Genomic DNA, 20,033 nt, shown 5'->3' on the forward strand with positions numbered 1-20,033 from the left:
AGTTTGCCTTAGAGACTGCATATCAGCGGGTACCGGATGCTTTCCTTGCGACCTCGCGAAAGTCAATTGTCCATGGACGCGCGAAGGCACTTCTCGCTCCGCCCGAATTTTCCCTGCCACCTATTTACATGCAATAGACATTAACAAATAATAATACGTAACACTCGCGGTTTGCGCCAGTATGCTATCTTGCCGACACCACGCAGCCACTGGCCCTGCACGCTTTTCTTCGACGCACGGACAGGGGTGTTCCTGGGGGGCTTCGCCCCCCCCCCCCTGGAACGCTTCGCTGGGGGGGCTCAGCCCAACAACTCATATTGTTGGAACCAGCGCATGGTCTTGTCACTGGGACCCATGTACGGCTCGAGACCTGCTTGACGCACGACAAGTTATCGACGTGCTTGAAAAACGCAACACAAGCGAACATGACGTTGACAAGTCACGTGGTCCAATGCGTGTTTTATCTGGCCGCCGGGAGTTGTGACCACAAATCACCACACCAATACTGTCGTACGGGCATGCAGCGCACCGCGTGTGTTGTCTGTCCTAGCTCACACCAGGCCGTTGACACGTATGACGCGGAGACTGTAAGCCATGTTCTCAAGGAACAGTGCCTCCCGTAACGCGCTGGGTGCACTGGTTGTCCAGCATTATCGCCAAGGGTCTGGCAAAGATGCGGGTGCATACTGTAACTGTTGAGTTACGGAGGCCTACTTGGGGGTCCGGTGCGCCACATTTATAGCGCAGCCGGGAGCGGGGCCATGCTTCACTATCCTTCTCATCACCCTCTGCGATAACATTCCCTTGCTGCACCGTTGCGCCTCCTCAACCCCCACCAGTTGTTGTCAGTACTTGCCAGCTGCTCGTACTCCTGCTCCTAGCATGCCAGTTCCCGACCTGTCCCACCGTACCGTATTATGTACTAATGAAGGCGTGGAAGCACGAGCGGCTGCAGTCTGAGCCAAGCACTTTCCCATCAGACAACAAGCAACCAGGCGTGCAGATGAGCAAGTACAAGCATTGGATGGGGCTGTGTGCGGAAGGAGCGGCACCACTGACCATGCAAGGGCACAGTAGAGCATTTATACCAGTTGCGCACCACAAGGCCTTGATGAGGTTCCGCCTATGCTGCTGGCCGCTTACTGCCAACCGCGCCTATGGACGACCTAGGGAGGAGAGGATTTGCCCGCTATGTGTTGCAAATGAAGTCGAAGATGAGAATCATGTGCTCATGCGGTGTACGGCCTACGACCAGTTGCGTTTGGGTAGCGAGATCGATTTTACAGGCGGAATGCAGGCCGTCATGCAGAATGCAGACCCAGCCAGGTTAGCCGCGTTACTAGATTCCATTTGGGAGCACAGGAGCATAAGCACCCCCATTCGGGGACCAAACTAGCTGCATATATAAGTGTTGCAGGCGTTATAAGGGCCCCCCGGCCCGGGCCTAGGTTTCTACAAGGACAGGAATGCACGTCGTGCTCACCACCTTGTAACCACACACAACACAACATGTACAGCCGGTGCAGATGCTGCACCTCCTCTCACTCGCTTCCGTAAACGCTTTCTTCCGCCCACACCTCCTCCGCAACGCCACACAAGATTTGGTTTGGCACACGCTTCACTCGAATGCATGAGAAGCACGCGGCTCATACACAACGCTTGCACACAGCCCACGGCAAATTGCTGCGGCTCCCCCATATCCGCCGATGCGACGAACACGCTTTCCCTCGCTCCATCCACGGGATGAGTCCTCAGCATGCCACAACATTCGAGGCCGAAGGTCTGCCGAAATAGCTCCATCCCCATTCCGGGGTTTAGTCTTCACAGGCACCGCCAGCCAAGTGTCTGCCCAGGCGAGCCACCTCCAACTTAGTTCGTTTACGCTCAGTAATTGTTTTGCGCAATCGTGCGATCAACCGGAAATACGTATAACGGACAGCCAGCCGCTCTGAGCAGGGCGGCCTTCCACACGCACACGCAGGGGTACCGTTTGAACTAAGATCGTGCTCGCACACGACGCGCACGTTGCGTCGCACAGGAAAGGCTGCTCCTCTGCTGCAGCATCTCACCCGTGCCCTCCTTTCAAGCGAACCTAGAAATCCATAACGTACCGAAACATGCCATTCACACACCGCCAGCAACTAATCCCGCGCAGGGGTGCCCCCGCACCACGCCTTGCACTAATAGCTCCCTCATAGTGTTCTTGTAACCGTACGCGCATCAATGCTGCTACCCATGGTCATCACTCATCAGCCATAGCAGTGGCCCGTGTATGTACCGCTCATGTTTGGCTTAGCGGCTTGAGCAAAGAACCCCACGCTTCTTGCACACCCCCTCACGTAATCCACCGCAATCCCCTCCCCCCTGCATGCTGTTCTTGGGACTCTCGCGCACACCGATGACATTCTTGTGCACACGGGCTCAATCGTATCGATTATGCCAGCACTCTGCCCAGGACAGCCTGCCTGGCCGTAAGCGGCTTCTTGCATGGTCTTTCCGTGTCATGCCCACATACCATACACCCAACCCCTGTCCCCCCGCTATGTGCCCACCCTCGCATTTCATTAACACCGCGACAATCCCCCGCCCATCCCAAACAGTGCTCGGTGCAGTTCCACACCATTGCCCGCTTCAGGGGAACCTTAACACGCAGCTTGCCTGCCCCACAAACAGCAGCTGGGCATCGCCCCCGGGCCAGCGACTGCTGCAAGGAAGGCTTGGTGGTTTAACGACATTCACGGCCCAGATACACACACAACGCACCCACCAACCCCCGGCCATGGGTCTTTGTCACAATCCTGCCGCCTCACTCACGGCTCATGTGAGCTAGTGTGATCGCGCGCTTGCGGACTTCCCCAGCACATAACCAGACTCGCTACCCACGCACACATGATGCATATTAATAATAGAAAGGCGTTCAACGGAGGCATTCGTAAGTCGCAACAAGCCTGTCAAGACAATTTTAATTCAAGGCAGCTACAACTACTACAACCTGGATCCAAGGAGTGAAGCGCGCTGGAAGCATGTGGGCGAGGCCAAGGGTCCGTCTACGGCACCCCGGGTTTCAGGTGCCGACTGCTCGTGTGCGGACAACATTTTCCGCGCTCCCTCTTGGCTCTGTGCCTTGCAGCCCATGCATGACCTGCCAATGTGACCGGAGGCAGCAGCATTGCTACGCACCCGTGCACCCACCATCTCCAGTGAAACCGCAGGGCTGGTACCGTTACTGCCACGTGGCTCCTCACCCGCTGCGACGCCTGCAGGCGCACGTGCACTCGTGGACAAGAGTGGTCGGCGTCCGCGTCGGGAGTGCCATGAGCGCCCGCTGCTGCTGTTACCACCACGGCCGCGACATGCAGCTGCTATCTAGGCACCGTACGAGGGCGCGAGTGAGCAGGGCGGCGGCGGCAGGTAATCAAATAAAAAGGGCCGCAGTAATGCGGCCGCGGGTGAAGGGCGACGCTGGCTCCTGGCCCAGCAGCTCCGCCGCACCTTGCTCCTCCTGCAGCACCTCCTGCCCCTCCACCCCTTCTGCCTGCTCCTCCTCCGCCGCCTCCTCCGAGCACACCGCCTGGCCCAAGTGTGCCACAGGCCCTGCGATCGCCGATTGCTTACCGCTGCTAGCGCATGTCCCAGCATGTGGCAGCAGCAGCAGGGGCCCAACCGCAGCTGCTGCTGACTCGGTGGACCAGAGGAACCCACATGGCGAGGACCGGGCGTCGGCGGGGTCCTGAGCCTGGTCTGAGTCTCCCGACATCCAGACTGCCGACGCCGCTGTCATGTCCGACACCGATTCGAGGCTCTGCGATGTGGTGAGTGCAGCATCGGCGCACAGCGCAGTCCCGCCGCAACCACCAGCCGGCACGGAGGTTATAGTGGCGCTCAAGCCTGAATGTAGTTGCGGCGGTGGAAGTGGACTGTCGTGAGCGGCTGCGTCCAAAGGCTGTGCGACGCTGGTGTTGGTGCTGGTGCTGCTGGTGTCGCCCTTGCCGCCCAAGCTGCAGCTGGACAGAGCTGGCAGCAGGCTGGATGGCAAGAGTCCAGGCGCGGCCTCAACGCGGGCGCGCGGTCCGCCGCCACTGCTGCTCACGGACCGCTGCAGCGCCGACACCAGGCGCCGCAGCTGCCCTGCCAGTCTGCCGCCGGGCTTACCCTCGCCACTGCTGTCACTTCCACTGTCACCACTGCTTGCCGCGCTGCCACAGGCGTCACCCTGCATTACGAGTGGTGGCGAGGCGAGGGACGCGCAAGACGGCAGCGGGCTGTTGCCGGCGGCAGAGGCACTGGTGGCGTCCACAACGTTGCGGTGGCGGCGACCAAAGAAAAAGCACGGTGCCTGCGCGCGCGACTTGTCAGCCCCAAAGCTCTTGCTGCGGTGGGCAAGCTTCCACGCAGCCGCTGTGGTGGCAGCACTGCCGGCTGCGGGGTTCTCTCGCCTCGCGCCTGCGTCATTGCTCTGGCTGATGTCCAGAGTGCAGATGGCGGAGCCCGACTGCAGCTCCTGCGATCCAGAGCGGCTGACGCCAGCGCTGTCAGGCGGCATGCTGGTGCTTGTGGTGCCGGTGGTGGTTGTGCAGAAGGACGTTGACGCCGGAGAGCTGGGTGGCGACCGTGTGCCACCCTCAGCAGCCGCGGCCGGCGAATCACCTGCTGCGCCAGCGCAGACAGCACCGCCGGATGCCTCGCACAAGGGCTCCTCCTCCTCAATCAGGGGTGGCAGCTGCGACACACTGCGGCCCGGCATTCGAGACCTTGGGCCACGCACGAGGCGTCGTGATGTCGTGAGCGTTGGCATGGACCGGGGCTGCTGCAATTGCAAGAGCTGTTGCTGCTGCTGTCGGTGCTGCTGCTGGCCCCGCCCGCGCACGCCAGCCACGTTAGGCTGCTGTGGCCTGCTGGCGCTGGCAGCAGCGCCCGCGCCGCCTGTGATGCTGCCGCCGCCGCCAGCGGGCGCCAGGGCGGGCAGCGATCCTGCCATCCCCGCGTGCCGGTGCCGCCGCTCCAGCCTGTGCCAGCCCAGAATCTGGAACTCCCCCTCCAAGTCGCCCTCGCCCTCGCTCTCGTCCTCACTGCTGCTGTCCAAGTTCACAAGTTCCAGCATCGACAGGCGCGGGTGGCCCCAGCCCATGCCCAGCCCCACGTCCGTGGTGAGCACGGGCGACCGTGGCTGCACTGCTGCGGCTGCCTGCTGCACCACCGCCCGCTGGTTGCACAGGCCCTCAGCCTCAGCCTCTGCCGCTACCACAACCATGGCATTTAGACGCCGTGTAGTTGAGTCACTGCTGCTGCTGGCTGTCCCACCGAGCGCGGCGGCCGCGGCCACCGAGGCTGCGGCCGCCGCGGTTTCAGGCGGCGCTGCAGCAGCGGTGGCAGTGGTCTGACTGCCAGTGTCGCCAAAGCGGATGCCCCACAGCCCCAGCTGTTGCAAGTCTGACTCAACCGAAGTCCTGGACGCGACCGCCGGTGCTCCGGCAGCGGATGCAGTACCGTGCGGCTTCCACGGCTGGTGCTGAGAAGGCAGCGGCGTCGGCAGCGGCGCGGTAGCTTGGGCGGTCGCCATGAAGCGCACGAGTACGGCCGCCAGCCGCAAAAGCACGTCGTCATCGGGGCCGCCGGTGGCGCCACTGGTGCCGGCACTGCTCGTGTTGAATTCGAACGGCGCCACTTCAATGACACTACCCTGCGATATTGCATTCGCGGGCGGGGTAGCGCAGACTCAGTTTGAGCGAAACACGCTGTCGCATTAAGCCAGCAGGTATAGCAGGTACGGCAGTGCACTGTACGTCGCAACTTGGCCTGCTTGGTCGCCGCCGCTTGCTGGCTTGCTGCTGGCGACAACTGACACCTGCCCGCCCGAGCGCTCACCTGCAACGCGCCGAAGGTGGCTCGATCGGCCGCCAGCACCACCACATCCGTGGGATCCACCAGCTCGCCATCCTGTGGGACAAGGCAGGGAACATGCATGCGCATGTCGGGCAGCCGTGCATGGGATGGGGTCAGCCACAGACACCCGTGTGCAACCAGTCCCGCCGCGACTGTTAGTTCGTGAGCGCTGAACCACACACGCACGGCCATGTGCCTTTGCTAACATGTGGCCCAGCCCCTCTCACGTCGAGGATAGTCCACACTCCCGTGTTTCTGCTGCCCGCCTCGACATCGGCGTGGCCACCCTCGCTGGCGCTCGCCGCCAGCTGCCGCCCCTTGCCCTCGGATTCATCGCCGTCCTCGTCATCCTCCTGGTCCAAAGTGCAAAAGCCCTCCTCCTCCTCGTAGGACACGTCCGCGTCCTCCTCATCCCCATCCCAAACCAGCAAGTCCTCCATGCCCGACTCGGCGTGACTGTGGTTCTGGGTACGGGCGTGGCGGTGGTTGCGGCCCATGGCGCCCCCAAGGTCGAGTTGTGCCACGGGCAGCAGAGTCTCCTCAGCGGCGGCAGCGCTGCTTGTGCCCGGCGCTGGAGCCCTGCATGCACACCGGCATGCAAGATGTCGCGCGCGCGGTTAGCACCATAAACAGGAGGTCGATCGGTACAGTAGATTGATCGGTAGTAAAATACGGAACGCCCCGTACCTGCGAGGCAGGAACTCCTTCCTTGGATCCAGCGCCAGCAACGCCGCATCAATGTGCGCGGCGGATGCCCGGCTCCACACAGCCAGGCGAAAGTGTGGCGACACAGTCTGCAGGAACAGCCGCGCATGCGGCCGGGGCCAGACGCGATGCACGAAGCGCTTTGCATGGCCATACACCTTGACGTCACTGCAGTGCACAAACATGGCGCTGTGTCACAACGATCTGCTGGGCGGGATGTGGGCTCATGGGGCCGGTTCAGGTGTCCCTTTTCAGTTCTCCCGCACGGCGAAACGTGGCTTGAAAGGGTGGGTCGTGCGGGTGTCTTCGCCAGCAGTACTTTTAGTATGGCACTGGTAGGCTGAGGGCCCATGTCAGCGGTAGACCCACAGGCCACATACAGTAACACGATGGGCGACGGACAGGCCCAGGCCAGCATGCGAGGAAGCCCACACAGGTCCAGCGCATATGATTCTGCAGCTTTCTAAAGCTATGGCTGCTAGTCTGACTCAAGATTCAGGAGCTTGCTTTCCCTTGGGTTAAGGCAGTGAATAATCAGTGATGCCCTAACCGAGGTCGAAGTTTTAGTTTCGCTTCTCGTCGCCCTCACCCGCTCCGTATGATGAAGTGAGCCAACTTATGCATGGGTGAAGTTTTTATGCTTACCAGCAAAGGACGTCCAGGTCTATCACGATTGTCCGCCGGGCGCCAGTCGCGGTTGTCAGCGGGCTCTCACCGGCCACCTGGTCAGTCTGCCGGGGCAGGAAGATATTAGGTACCTCATTTGAGACTTATAGCACAAAAGGAATTTTGCGGCAGGATCAGCAATCGTAATCGACTGCCGGTACAGAACCATGTGGCACGCGCCAGCGCCATAAGGTGTCGCTTACCCTCTGTTGCGAAATGTTTGCGGAGCGCAGCAATACGTGGCGCCGCAGGGCATCTCGATTGAGGCAGTCGGCGCCAACGGGACGGTCAGTGCCGATGGAAGTGCCTCTCTGGGGGCTGCTCGAGGTCTCCCCCTGGCTTAGTTCATTGGATCGAGAGTGTTTTGGTGTTGAAATGTGACACATTCTTGAAGGCCCCCAATCCCCAACTGGGGGTGTGGAACTGGTAATGCTTTGGGCAGACTTATGCCCTCGACTATGGCCTCGCTGTGCAGATGGTTTTGTATATCGTCGCCGCTGATTATGAAGCAGTATGTAAAGCAGTCACGTTCTGCATCGCTTACTTAATTATTGACCCAAACTTCTACTCATAACCAATGCCTGCACCATACGTGGTAACTGGTCACTGAGATAAAGTATCACACAGCGTTGCAAGTAACGAATGGAGACCACAGTCGATGACGCTGGGTCGTAGCCTTGATGAAACCCGTCAATACCACTTTTCTTGAGTGAACGGTTACGCTGGGTGGTCACCTTCAGCCGGCTGCCTAAATATGCAGCTGCAGGTTTTAGGCTGAACCTCAAGAGCTGCCTCTACAAGCCTTACAAGCACGCTTGGTCCGGCTTGTCGTGTTCCGGCCACCCGTCCGACCATGCGTATCAGCGCCCAGCACGCACGCGAATGTGCTGACTGATGCGCTTGACATCGCAGAGCCACGAGCGGGGCTGGTAAGGTAGAGACGGTAGCCCGGTACGCTCGGCCAACCGGCCTTTGCCTGGGCTAGCCTCCAACCCTTTACCCTTTACCCTGCATGGCTTGGTGACACTTAATCTCACGACAGTGCGAGAATGGTGCAAACCAATTTGCGCCTAAAAAGCCTTGGGAAAGCTGTCGTTGCCCAAACCCAAACAACCTCACGAGATTGCATCTGTAACTGTAAGGCGCCATTGGCAGCAGCCGGAGCATCTGTGTAGGTGCAGCCTGGCAGGCCATGATGTAGAAAGGCCCAGACAGATTGGGCCAGGTTGGGCTGGGCGGGCCCAGGGCTGAGCGAGTAAGGGTGTGCGAGGGAGTGAGGCGTGCCGCTACCTTGGGGATGGAACCCTCACATCATATCTCAGCCAAGGAAGGTGCAGGGGACAGGCGTGCGGGGACTCGGGGAGACCTTGGGGGAGACCGCCCAGTCGCCTGCAGAACCGCTGTGTGGGGGGAAGGCACATCGTGGCACGTGTGCGAGACAGATGCAAGCTCTGCAATGCTGGATCGAGAAGATGGTAACGTGGTGGGCCTGCGTTTCCTCTTGCCACCCCAGTCTGTGGCCCAACGCCCCAACGTCCACGGCAACGCGCCGACAGCGCGCGCAAGGAAAGGCGCAGCGGTCATGGTGACTCATAACCGTGACTCCTCCTTCGGGGAGCCAGACGACATGCCTGACTGCTGGCCCTGCATCATTTCATTTCATGCACGAGAGCTGCAAAACAGGTAGGGGGGATCGGAGCGCCGTTCCGGGAGGCACTCTTCTAAGCACCCTTCATGGCTTCATCCCATACCGTGTCTCGCTGAAACGCTTATCATACTCCACGGCCACGGCCAACGGCTGGCAACAAGAGCATGATGCGGCGCCGCTCACCACAACGGTTGACACACAATGGCCGTGGACGAAGGCGCAGGTGGTGTTGCCCGGTTTGGCTGTTCATGGCACCAGTCGAGGCGTAGCCAGCCTGGATTAGATAGCAGACACGGCAAGGCTCTGGTCTGACAGCGCTGCAATGCCGGGTGCTGCGTGACACCCTGTCGCGCGCACGGCCCTGCGCTTGACTCAGTCTTGCATGGACCCCATGACATTCATCCTGCCACCAGTCGGGCAACCGATTGCTGCTTCAGACCACACTCGACCGGAATCAGAGGCCAGGCACCTGGCCTTGCATCCAGAACCCCACCACATCATACAGGGCTGCAGCGCCGGACCCCAAGTAGAGCATACCACGTGTCCGCCGCCCTCTGGTGGCCCTGCATTTCCACGTGCCTGGATGACTTGCATCCGGCGGCGCACACGCTATTGGTTGAGCCCTAATCACCGCTCATACAGCTCAACGCAACGACAACTACAGCGACAAAACTATCTGCCCGCTCCCAGCATCCACTTTAAATTACTTGGCAAACGCCAAATGTTTCGGCTTGATAGCTTTTGCTTGCATGGATGGAAAGCATGTAAGTTGCTAACTCCTCCGGAAAAACCGACAGAAACCGGGTGGGATGCCGGTATGCCTTAAGCTTCGGACACCCGCTGCATCGCGGCGGGCATGCCATGCGCAATACGCAGTCGTGAGCCGCAGTTCTGTAGCCTTATCATAATACTGTACGTACATGACGCCGGTAGTATTATATTAAATTGCGCGGTATGAACGAAACTATTCGAAGATGTGTTGCGCAGTGTAGCCTCTGTACTCATGTAGCACCCGGGTTATGGCTTCCTCCTGAATGTTGTAATGCAGGCAACCCAAACTTCCCTCAATTTTCACTAAGGCCCTAGCGACGGACCTGCCTTCATGTTTATTGACGTTAAGCAACGCACAGGTGTCACTCCTGCACACTCACTCCGCACCATGCACAAACATGCAGGCATCAGTGCACCACGAGAATCAACATACTCTTCCGGGATACCCATCCGGTGTGTGAAGGCTATGCAATGGCGGACTGCCATGTCGTCAATCAACAGCAGTCAAACTGTACATCCTAGCGTACGTTTTCGTATCACTCGGGTTCGACTAACTCAGTGCCTCCTGACATTCAAAGGACAGTAAATGTCTTGTATAATCCTGCTCAACCAGAATCATTTGGATGGCGGGTCACAGCTTTCAGCATGCAACACATGCCACAGGTGCATTGCGCCAACCATCCAACTGCTACTGATGCGGTCTGGTTCAAGCATGCACAGCCGGTAGCATGCCTGTTCGTGTAGACACGGCCGGTCATGATCACATCAGCTCTTCATCAAAGCTGTCATCGAGTGTGCGGTGCAGGCTCAGCGGCGGATCCATTCGAGACAGCATGCCCGGCTCAGAAAGCGACGCACGCTCCAGGGCTTCAAGGCTTCCGACCCGGCTGCCGCCGCCGCTGCAGCCCTCGCCAAACACCGCCGCCGCGGCTGCGGAGGAGCTCGAGGTGAAGGAGGCAGAGGACAGGGCAGCAGCGGAAATCGGCATGGGGCGGCTGCTGCGCTCATCGCCCTCGGATGCCGCTGGCGTCCATGCCTGCGCAGCTTCCTGCGTGTCGGCGCCAGCGCCCTCAAGTGGCACCATCAAGTCGACGCATGCCTCCGGCTCCGTCGCAATTGCAGGCAGTGGAACGTCACACGACACGCTCGCAGCTCCGGTTGCACATGGTAGGTCCTGCACTGGCAGACGCTTGCCGGGTGCGTCGGCTGCAGAGTCCGCGGCGGCGTATGCACCGTTGCCCAACGCGAGGGTGGCGCGCACGGGAGTCACAAAGCCGGACTTGGCTCGCAGGCCCTCTGCGGGGGACCCGGCGGAAGTCGGCTGCCCACACAGCAGTGCGATACGGCTGCCCGGGAGCTCGGGGCAGCGAACCCGCATCGCAGCATTCAGCATGCGTGCCGCCGCAGCGGCCATCGCTGGTGCATCGGCGTCAGCATCTTTGCAGTGCGTCAACGTCGCCGCGCCCGCCGCCGCTGACTGCGTCAATGCGCAGTGGGGCGCTGCCGCGCTCCTTACCGGCTGCGTGACGCCCAGCACCTTGTACAGGGTCTCGCTGCTGCGGCCACGCGTAAGTAAGGGCCGCAGCATGCCCGCTGCGCCGCCACCACTGCTGCCTACGCTGCCACTGCTATCGTACGTGAGGCAGTCATGGCCAGCACTAACGCAGCCGCTCACGCTGGACGCGACCGTGCTGCCGCTCAAGCCACTGCCGAGGGTGGCAGCACTGCAGACGCTCCACGCTGCGCTTGTGGAACACCTCCGACTGCTGTCGCTCTGGTCACTGTAGCGTTGGGCGAGGAGCTCGGAGGACTCGTTGCCGGGCCTTGGCACGCGGAAGCCACTCCCCGCCGACACAGACACAGTCGACTGCACCACGGCACCACATGACTCCGGCTCCGACGGGACGCTGCTCTCGTCACACGCTGCCGCGGCGGCAAACGCGCTCGGGGCATGTGCGCCCACATGACTGCAGTAGGGTGCAGGTGTTGCTGCCTGAACTAAGCTGCTTGGGCTGTGGGTTCCGGCCTCCGGAGCCGCGGCCCCCGCAAGTGCGTCGACGGTTTCTGCAGCGCGGCTGCGCAGCGACTTGCGCACGACGGCAGTGAGACGCCGGAAGGCTGCCTTGAGCGGTGACGCGGGCCTGGGCTGCGCTCCGGTGCCTGGTGTGCTGCCCAACTCAGCAGGTGCCGCCGGCGTGCTACAGCTGCTTGTGGACTCGCAGGACTGGTCGCCCTGGTCCAGCGCCCGGCGCCGGGCCGAGCGCCAGCGCAGCGATAGGCATGACGGCACGAGGGTGCCAGGAGTTTTCTCATCAGCAGCGCCGCCTGCCGAGCCCGGGGCGGCCGAGGCGGCGCTCCAGCGTGGGGTTGATATGCCGCTCGCGGAGAAGGCTGAGGAGGTGCCAGAGCAGGCTGAGGACCCCGGGGGAGAGGCAGCTGAGGATGCGGCCGCGGCGGCTGCTGGCGACGCGGCAGGCAAGGAGGATGGGGAGGGGAGGTCGGCAGGGGAGACGGGAGAGGCTGGCAACCCCATGTCGGCACGCAAGTCCACAAGCTCCAGCCGAGAGAGCTGCAGCGGCGTCAGGTCGGTGGCCGCCTCATGCTGGTGCCACGGCTGCTGCTGCTGCGGCGGTGGCGACGGCCCAGCTTCACCCGCGCCCCCAATCTCCTCTTCAAGCACCACCTCGGGCGCGCCGAGCGGCCCGGCTGCTGCGGCCATGGCGCTGCTGCCTGCGTGTGCATGCAGGCGGCCCTGCGGGTGCGGTGCTTGGGGGTTGCGCTGCGGCGCCATGTCTTCAAGGACATATGACACGGCCGCTGGGCACTCGCCGCCTAGCAGCCCCAGCGCGGCCTCGGCGAAGCGCGACTCCGACAGCCCCAGGCGCCGCAGCTCCTCACGCACAGGCCGCCGTTGCGGCGCTGGCGGCGCCGCTGCCGCGGCACCCGAGCCGCTGCTGCCCGGATCGCTCTCCTCCAGCCGCAGCCGCCGCTCCTGCTCGTCGCTGCTATCGGCGCCGCCGTTGGCAGCGACCGCGTCTGCGGCGCCACCGGCGGCATTCAGGCCCATGTGTCGGACCAGCAGGGCCGCCAAGCTGAGCAGGACCGTGTCGTAGGACTGCCCCGCGGCGGCGCCTGCCGCCTGCACATCGAAGGGAGGCACCTCGATGACCGAGTCCGCCAGAGAGCCGAAGGCGGCCCGGCACAGCGTGACCACCACCACGTCGGAGGGGTCCACGCCCTGGCCGTCATCTGTGTCAGGGGGGCCAAAAGGGGAGGGGATGGAGAAGGACGTTGGTTGGGTCGGCGAAGCCGGAGGCGCGGAAACCGTACAGCGGCAGGGTGTTTTGTTCGGCGACCGATGCCCCAATCCCAAAGCCCAATCGGCGACACGCACCTAGAATGGTGGGCAGCCCTTCCGTCTCGTAGTCCACATCCGAAGCGGCCGCGGCCAGCTGCGACCTGTTGGAGTGAAATAGGGTACGGGCATGGCGGGGGCGCAAGTGACGATTTAGAACGAAGCACACACGCCATGTAGCGCATTCTCGCCGCACATCGTGTTCCGTGCTCCTGCCCGTACCCATGTTTTCAGGCAGCTGCCGTATATGATAGACGGCAATGAAAGCTCACCGGAAGTCAAGGAACTCAGCTGCCGGGTCCAGCGTGCACAGCGCACAGCTCATCCATGCGCGGCTGCGGCTGCTCCACACCGCCAGGCGGAAATGCGCGCGCACGCTCTCCAGGAACAGGCGCACGTGGGGGCGTGGTAGCACCCGTTGTACGAAGCCTTGCGTGCGGTCGTAAAAGCAAACGTTGCTGCGGAGGCAAGAGCGGACAGCGGTTTGCAACTTTGCTGGAGGCGCAGGTGCCCAGTACATGAGGGTTCGCCCAGAGTGAGCGGTTGGTGCCGGTGACACCATCATATCGTACAGAAACGTGCCAAACCGGCGCAACGCAACGCGCCGCATGCTGCAACAAAGTCGCATATGTGACCAAGCGCGAGATCACCCGCGTTTCAACCCTTTGGTGGGGACGTTTGAGTCTTAGTAGTAAGCCGTAAGTCCCCGAAGTCCATACCCCATTGACGCCCCCTGCCCAACACATGCTCACCTACACAGGCACTCAAGGTCAATAACCAGAGTGCGCGCTGAGGGGTCCACCGGTGCGCTGGACGGCGCCCCTTGCGCGAGCCTCAAATCGACAGCCTGCGTACCGAAGCCGAACAGAAGAAAGTTTATGTAAACAGAAAGAAGACAACGACATATGCTTCCATGGTGAAGCTGTCACTGTTCTTCACAGTGCCCTTGCGTAAAACAATAAGCCTGCAGTACGCAGTTGTCAACCCCCCCCCTGTTCGGCCGCGCCGTATGATATCACCATACGTGGTTCAAGGTAAACTGTGCTGCACTGACCATAAGTGCTGCTTTGGCGGCCTTGAGCAGGCAGTGCCTCCGAAGGTCTTCACCGCTCTTAGCCTCGACCGGTAGCCCCAGACTCCATTTACGCTGTAGCTCCATTTTACTCATGGCTCGAACAAAGCTACGAGTTGCGTGGCTTCGTGAGCCGGCTCTGAAGGGGGAGCCCTCCATGACAAGAACTGCCCTTTAGTAGACTTAACAATATGTGTACAGTGACATATCAGATGGCAGTGTATAAGTCCATATAACTGTCGGGAGAACAAGACATCATAAACCCCAAGCCGCGTCACAAAGAGCGCCCGGGAAAGTGAAATCTGGTCACATGCACGCATGTGCGCATGAACTCGTTTAGAAGCGCATAAACCCTTATCGCTCTAAATGCCATCTGCAATTTGTATGATGCCGCAATGCAAGGTGCCTTGTAGCAAGACCGCGTCTGAGTGCGAACCTCCACGCCCTTCACGCACTTGTAATAGTTTCGTCGGACCCACCGGAGATCTCTTTGAATTGAAACAGTACGATATGCAGCCACATACATGACTCCACCGGGCCATGTATATACTGCTGTGTTTGCGCGAGGCCAGCGGCAGTCCGGCAAGGTCGAACCCCGGCTAACTTGCGCTTTCCCAGCTCTGTACGCAGAGGCTTTTTGATGTATGACAAGGAGTAAGTGGTCATTATCACTAACTTTGCATGGTGGTGAGCAGGTGAGCCAAGTCGTGATCTGCCATGTGAAAGCTTCGGGTAGGGCAGGGCCGGGGTGGCGCCCTGGCAGGGAGGCACGCCCGTGCTCGTCCCTTGCCGGACCGGCGACAGCACCCGCCCTGCCCCGCCATGTGCGGTTGATACATGCTGCGGCCTGGTACAGTAATCTTGCGTTGCAGGTCAAGCGTAGAGGTTTAAAGCTCTCGTGGGAGTTGTGGCGCTGTGTGGAGCTTCATGTCATGGGAGGTCCTGCCCTGGGGTCAATGCGCCGATGTCGCGCCTGTCTTGATGTTCTATGTGCAGGCACGCGGGATGGCATGGGCTACTGGAAGGACCGAGAAATGGACCGTAGAAGTGGACCGTAGTGGCCCCCCAGTTCTCGACTCGCAAAGGGTTGCTTTGGAACCAAGCAAGGGGCAGGTTCAGGGGTGCCCCTGGGCAGGTTGGCGTAGGCCCGTAGTGTGCAGCGTATTCCCAGACCCCCACATGCTATTTGCGACGGCAAGGCATGAGCGCGCGGCTGGTGTAACGCCGGAGTTACTGTGCCGAGGCATTATGAGATGCAGGGTTGCCACCGTGGGTTGCCACATTCCCCACTTACATTTCCCTTCAGAAGTGCACTCAGTAACACGTGTCTGTGACGACGGCAGCTCATCCCGCAACACCACAGTGCCACACTTGTTCACACGCAATCGCTATTAGCATGATGAGGTACCAAGGGGCAGAACATGACAGCACGTCACCTCCATGCAGCCGCTCTCCTTTTGAGACGCACGCACCTGCCCCAAAAGTTGCAGGTCACCGGCATGCTTTTACGTTCATACGGTAATAGACATTTTGTTATTAGACTCATTAGTTTCCCGCCAGAATGTTTGGTACACACCACCATTGCACAGTCAGCCAACATGGCCAAGCCGCAAAGCGCGTGCGCCCCTGACCTGCGGCTGTCAGCTTGCCCAGGCTATGTGCTCGCACCTCTCCCATCCTCATCGCTGCCATCCTCCAACATGCTCTCACAGCTGCGCAGCGAGGCGGTCGTGACCCGTGCTGACGCCGTATCCTCAGCGTACCACGGCGCCGCCGCCTCGAACGCATCCTCACTGCCACACTCGGCCACAGGCTGCAGGGGGTGCGGCCTGGCCACCTGCAGGCTCCCATCATCGACTACACCAGCCATCCCGTTGGCAGCTGGCCGCGATCCTGGCGCGCCGCCTTCGCCTCCAGCTCCACTGCCGCTGCCAGGGCCTGTGCCGCCGCCAGCACTGCCGCTGCCGCCTGCCACAGAAGCACCGCCGCAGGCGCTCCCTAGTGCCCTCATGAGCCCCTGCACCCCCTTCCTCGCCGCCTGTGGGGCAGTCGTCCCGCTTGGGCCCGCCGTGCTGGCACCGTGCTCCGAGCAAGCAGCATCGCCACAGGGTGCGCGGTGCAGGCACACTGAGGCCGGTGGTGGTGGCAGCTGCAGACGCTGTTCGCCAGCCGGTAGCAGCGCGGGGTCGGGGACCGGCCAAACGGCGATGGCAGATGTGCCGGGCCTTAACGCTAGCTCCGCAGCCACATCCTCAGTGTCTGCAGAGTCATAGGCATGGTTCTCACCAGCCCACTGCGCAGCAGTGCCCTCGTCCGCGCTGACACCAACCCTGCCGCCTGAGCAAGAGGTCCCGCCAACGTGACCACCAGGCCAAGGCCGCAGTTCCGCGCCAGCAGCCACCAAGTGACCATCGCATCCAGCAGCACCAACCGCGCCGGCGGCCGCCGCCGCCGCCGCCGCGCCGGCGACCGCTCTTTGCCCTGCCTCCATCGGTCCCTCACGAGGCACCGCCGAGTGCTGACGCCACCGCTGCGTCCCAGTTACCGCCGACCGCTGCTCCGCGCCGGCTGCCGGGGCTGGTGGCGCTATGCCCGCTGCCTCACCCGCCACAACACCCACGTGCGCCCCCGCGTGCGCCCCAGACATTGTCGGTACCACTCCCAACGCCAGCTCAGTAGGCCACGGCTGCAGCCCGATGATAGCAGGATACGGCAGCTCGGCCAGTGCATGGGCAAGGTATGGAGCCGCCGTCGTAGCAGCAGCTGCGCTCCCGCCAGCGCGCGGCCGATCGTGCTCATCGCCCGCGGTAGAGGCTACGGATGCGGCCGCCGCTGCGGCGGAGCTGGGCGGTGGCCAGCACACGTCCTTGTGTGGGACCTGGTGGAAGGCGAAGGGCAGACGCTGGGACGGCTCCAGTGCGGACCACCAGGCGCCCTGCGTGTGCGGGCGTGCATGTTTGTGGGAAGGGAAGGAAAGCCGGGCAGATCCCGCAGCACGGCAGATCCCGGCCAAGCCCGCGTGAGCGCGCGCCGGCTGGCAGGCCATCACGTGACCAGAGAGTCCCACACGCCGCACACACCAGCACACGCATTGCTTGTGTGCGCTCTCTAATACATGCACGCAACAAACCCGGGGCCTTAGGCATGGCAGATGCTTTTCACATAAACACGCACCTGCCAGCCCAGGGTGTCTTCGCCGCCGGCTGTGCGGCGGCCCAGAAGCGACTTGGCCCAGTCTGCAGTCATACCCACCTGACAGCACGGGCCAGGGGCCGGAGGCAGACAAGGACATGTTATGAGGTATCACGCGCAGCAACCTTACTGTCAAGGTGCCATCGCTGCTGCGGTGTCGCTGCTCCATGCCCACCGCTGCTGCTCCGTTCCCAATGCTCCGTCCCCGAGGCCGCTGCCCGCGCACCGTGTACACAAACGCAGCCGCCATGAGCACAGCCGTGATGACCACGGTGGCGGGAGAGTTCCAGTACTGCGAGGCAGAGGAGGCGGTGGGCGGCGGCAGGAGCGACGTGTGCAATGAATAATGGAGCAAATGGAGTGTGGGAAATGCAGCCGCATGCGGACGGTTGGTGCGGTCGCGCAGGTCCTGTCCTGTTCCTGCCTTGCCCCCGTGGCCCCGCCCCCCGCACACCTTGAGGTATCCGGCCAGCCCCATCACTGCGAAGAAGGTGGGGATGCCTGTCGTTGCGGGCAACAGCAAGGCCGGCGCGTGACTTAAATGCACGTTGCTGGTAGGCTGAACCATGCGCAGTGGTGTGCCCGGATGAAAGTCGGCTTAATCACATAGCCCTGCTCAGCTACACCAGACACCCGAACACCGCATGGCCGACCCCATGCATCACCACCTATTTCACAGCCGCTCCTGCTGAGGGGGGCGTCCGGTCTCAACGCCAAGGCCGTCACGGTATGCCAGCCTCTGATGCTGGCCACGTGGCCATATCGCCCCCCGGCTTGCAAGGATACCGCCCAGCGTGTCGTACTATTGTGCACGTTACTGACCCGCCAGGAACATTGCCAGCGCGACGCGCCACCGAGACTCGCAGCGCGACTCCCAGTGCCGCGCAAAGCTGCGCCGGGGTGCCGGCGGCACTGAGCTCGGCCTGCGGGTGGGGAGACCCAGGAGTATGGAAGCAATGGTTGGACAGGACAGTCAGTTGGCGGTGGCCGGCCATGCCGCGCTTATCCCGGCCCTACGTTGACACGATTGGATCGGCTGAGTAAGCGGACTGCGCTCACTCACACGCCTCCTGTCGCGGCCGCCGCCCAGTCCCGCAGCCGCCACAGGTACTCTGCCTCCTCCTCCTCGCTGGTGTACCTGCACGGCACACAGCAGGTGCAGGTGCAGGTGCGCGAGTGTCGTGCCGCAACACTGTCGCGGAGAGGTCTGCTGCAGCCACAGCTGTCAACCACGACAAACAGTTCTGTAAGAGATGGCGTACGGCAGACCATAGGCTTGCGGCAATCGGCGCAGCCTTGCAGCGCCCCTGCTGACGCGACGCCGCAGGCGCCCAACACCACACCACACGTCGTACACCCATGCCGTACACCCCACCTCTTGCCCGCCTTGACCACGCTGCTCAGCATGAGGGTGCATAGCACACAGCTGTTAAGCTCGAAGCCCACCTGCGCAGCCGGTCAGCACGCACGTGGGTCGGGTCAGCGGGTGAACTGGTGCGGCGCGCGCACAACAGATCCAAACTCATATTGAGTATAGCGCACATAGGACCGCTGCCCGCTGGTGCAATCCACCCAGATTCCTTGCCCTGCACAAGCACCCGGCTCCCATCCAAGCCCCACTCACTACAGATGATGCCCAGTGTCCCATGCAATCCCGCCGTTTGCCCAACTTTGCTACTACCGTTCAGCCACGCCCATCCATGGGCAGCCTGCAACCGAGCACTCAGCCACAATGCCTCATCGACCGTACGCCTGCTCCCAACGTCCTGCACCTACCGTCAGCGCGGTCACCAGGCCGAAGAAGGGAATGACGGGGTCGCTGGGTGAGGCCGTGTACTGGAAGTCATAGAAGGCGCTGCAGGGAAGGCAGTTACGTTTTGAGGGGGTAGTTGTAGAGCATACAAGGGGCTGTGTAAGGTCTGGGAGCTGAGAGAGCAGGGGAAGGGCAGCCTGCGGGTTCTGACGCCGCTGCCGCACCGGCTGCCCAGGGATGAAGGGGGTGACCACAAGCGTGCATGGATACACGATGCCCTTCCAGCCCCCGCCGTTCACCACCAGCTAGACACCTTGCCTGCCCAAAGCAGGTGTGGTCACCCGGCCCACAACAAACCAAGAAATCCGTGCGCACCTGACGGCAAATCCCGCCGTGAGCGCTCCCAGCTGCGCAAGAACCTTAAGCTTCTCCACCGCCTCATCCACATCGCGGCGGTTCTTTGCCACCTGCCGCGTCCACAGCTGGCGGCAGTTCAGCAGCGCTTGCTGCTCCAGACCGTAGGCACGCCACTGGCGAGACAGCTCCCTGTCGAGGCCGTGGTGACAGAAATAAGCGTCGGCGAGGGCGGGATCTCGCTGGCACGGCAGGGAGGGTCGGGCGGAGGTGGAAGCGAGCCCATGGCGGCCCGAACTCCACGAACCCCAAGCCCGCCGGGTCCGGGGAGTCCCAAACGGACTTGCCTCTGAGCTATCTTTGCCGAGGCATGCTTTTTCTGCAGTGCTCTCCACTCAAGGTCCTCGCCCCTCCATTCTCGCTGCTCCGAGCGAAACTGCCTAGTCGCAGCAGCATCGGTCGCGGAAAGGAGAGTCTCCGCAAGCCCAGATAGGGTCGCCAGTTTCTTTGCTATGAATTATTGAAACCTCCGACTGTGGGCCCGGGCAGCGAATGCATTGCGATGCAAAGTCGAGCACTCGGCTTCTGCAGTCTGGTGTATCATTAAAACTGTTGATATTTAGCGGCTAAGGAA

At 61.8% G+C, this 20,033-nt stretch overlaps 3 protein-coding genes across 3 annotated transcripts; all 3 read right to left on the bottom strand.

The window, feature by feature from the left end:
- Positions 1-1,268: 1,268 nt before the first annotated feature.
- On the bottom strand, positions 1,269-7,937 carry CHLRE_16g656750v5 (uncharacterized protein). The gene is made up of 6 exons (XM_043070910.1): positions 7,458-7,937; positions 7,234-7,319; positions 6,571-6,756; positions 6,111-6,462; positions 5,866-5,937; positions 1,269-5,680 (listed from the first exon to the last, which is right to left on the bottom strand). The coding sequence occupies exons 1-6, from the start codon at positions 7,638-7,640 to the stop codon at positions 3,416-3,418; spliced, it is 3,144 nt and encodes a 1,047-aa protein (XP_042915552.1). The 5' UTR covers positions 7,641-7,937; the 3' UTR covers positions 1,269-3,415.
- Positions 7,938-8,963: 1,026 nt separating this feature from the next.
- CHLRE_16g656800v5 (uncharacterized protein) lies at positions 8,964-14,327 on the bottom strand. Its single transcript, XM_043070911.1, has 5 exons — positions 14,083-14,327; positions 13,781-13,875; positions 13,301-13,486; positions 13,068-13,132; positions 8,964-12,922 (listed from the first exon to the last, which is right to left on the bottom strand). The coding sequence occupies exons 1-5, from the start codon at positions 14,185-14,187 to the stop codon at positions 10,434-10,436; spliced, it is 2,940 nt and encodes a 979-aa protein (XP_042915553.1). The 5' UTR covers positions 14,188-14,327; the 3' UTR covers positions 8,964-10,433.
- A 1,051-nt stretch (positions 14,328-15,378) lies between these two features.
- On the bottom strand, positions 15,379-20,009 carry CHLRE_16g656851v5 (uncharacterized protein). Its single transcript, XM_043070912.1, has 11 exons — positions 19,950-20,009; positions 19,747-19,839; positions 19,421-19,591; positions 19,069-19,147; positions 18,668-18,738; positions 18,356-18,430; positions 18,115-18,215; positions 17,747-17,793; positions 17,519-17,584; positions 17,275-17,352; positions 15,379-17,035 (listed from the first exon to the last, which is right to left on the bottom strand). The coding sequence occupies exons 1-11, from the start codon at positions 19,955-19,957 to the stop codon at positions 15,755-15,757; spliced, it is 2,070 nt and encodes a 689-aa protein (XP_042915554.1). The 5' UTR covers positions 19,958-20,009; the 3' UTR covers positions 15,379-15,754.
- Positions 20,010-20,033: the final 24 nt, after the last annotated feature.

Source organism: Chlamydomonas reinhardtii, chromosome 16, assembly GCF_000002595.2.
Source record: "Chlamydomonas reinhardtii strain CC-503 cw92 mt+ chromosome 16, whole genome shotgun sequence".
Taxonomy (NCBI): Eukaryota; Viridiplantae; Chlorophyta; class Chlorophyceae; order Chlamydomonadales; family Chlamydomonadaceae; genus Chlamydomonas; species Chlamydomonas reinhardtii.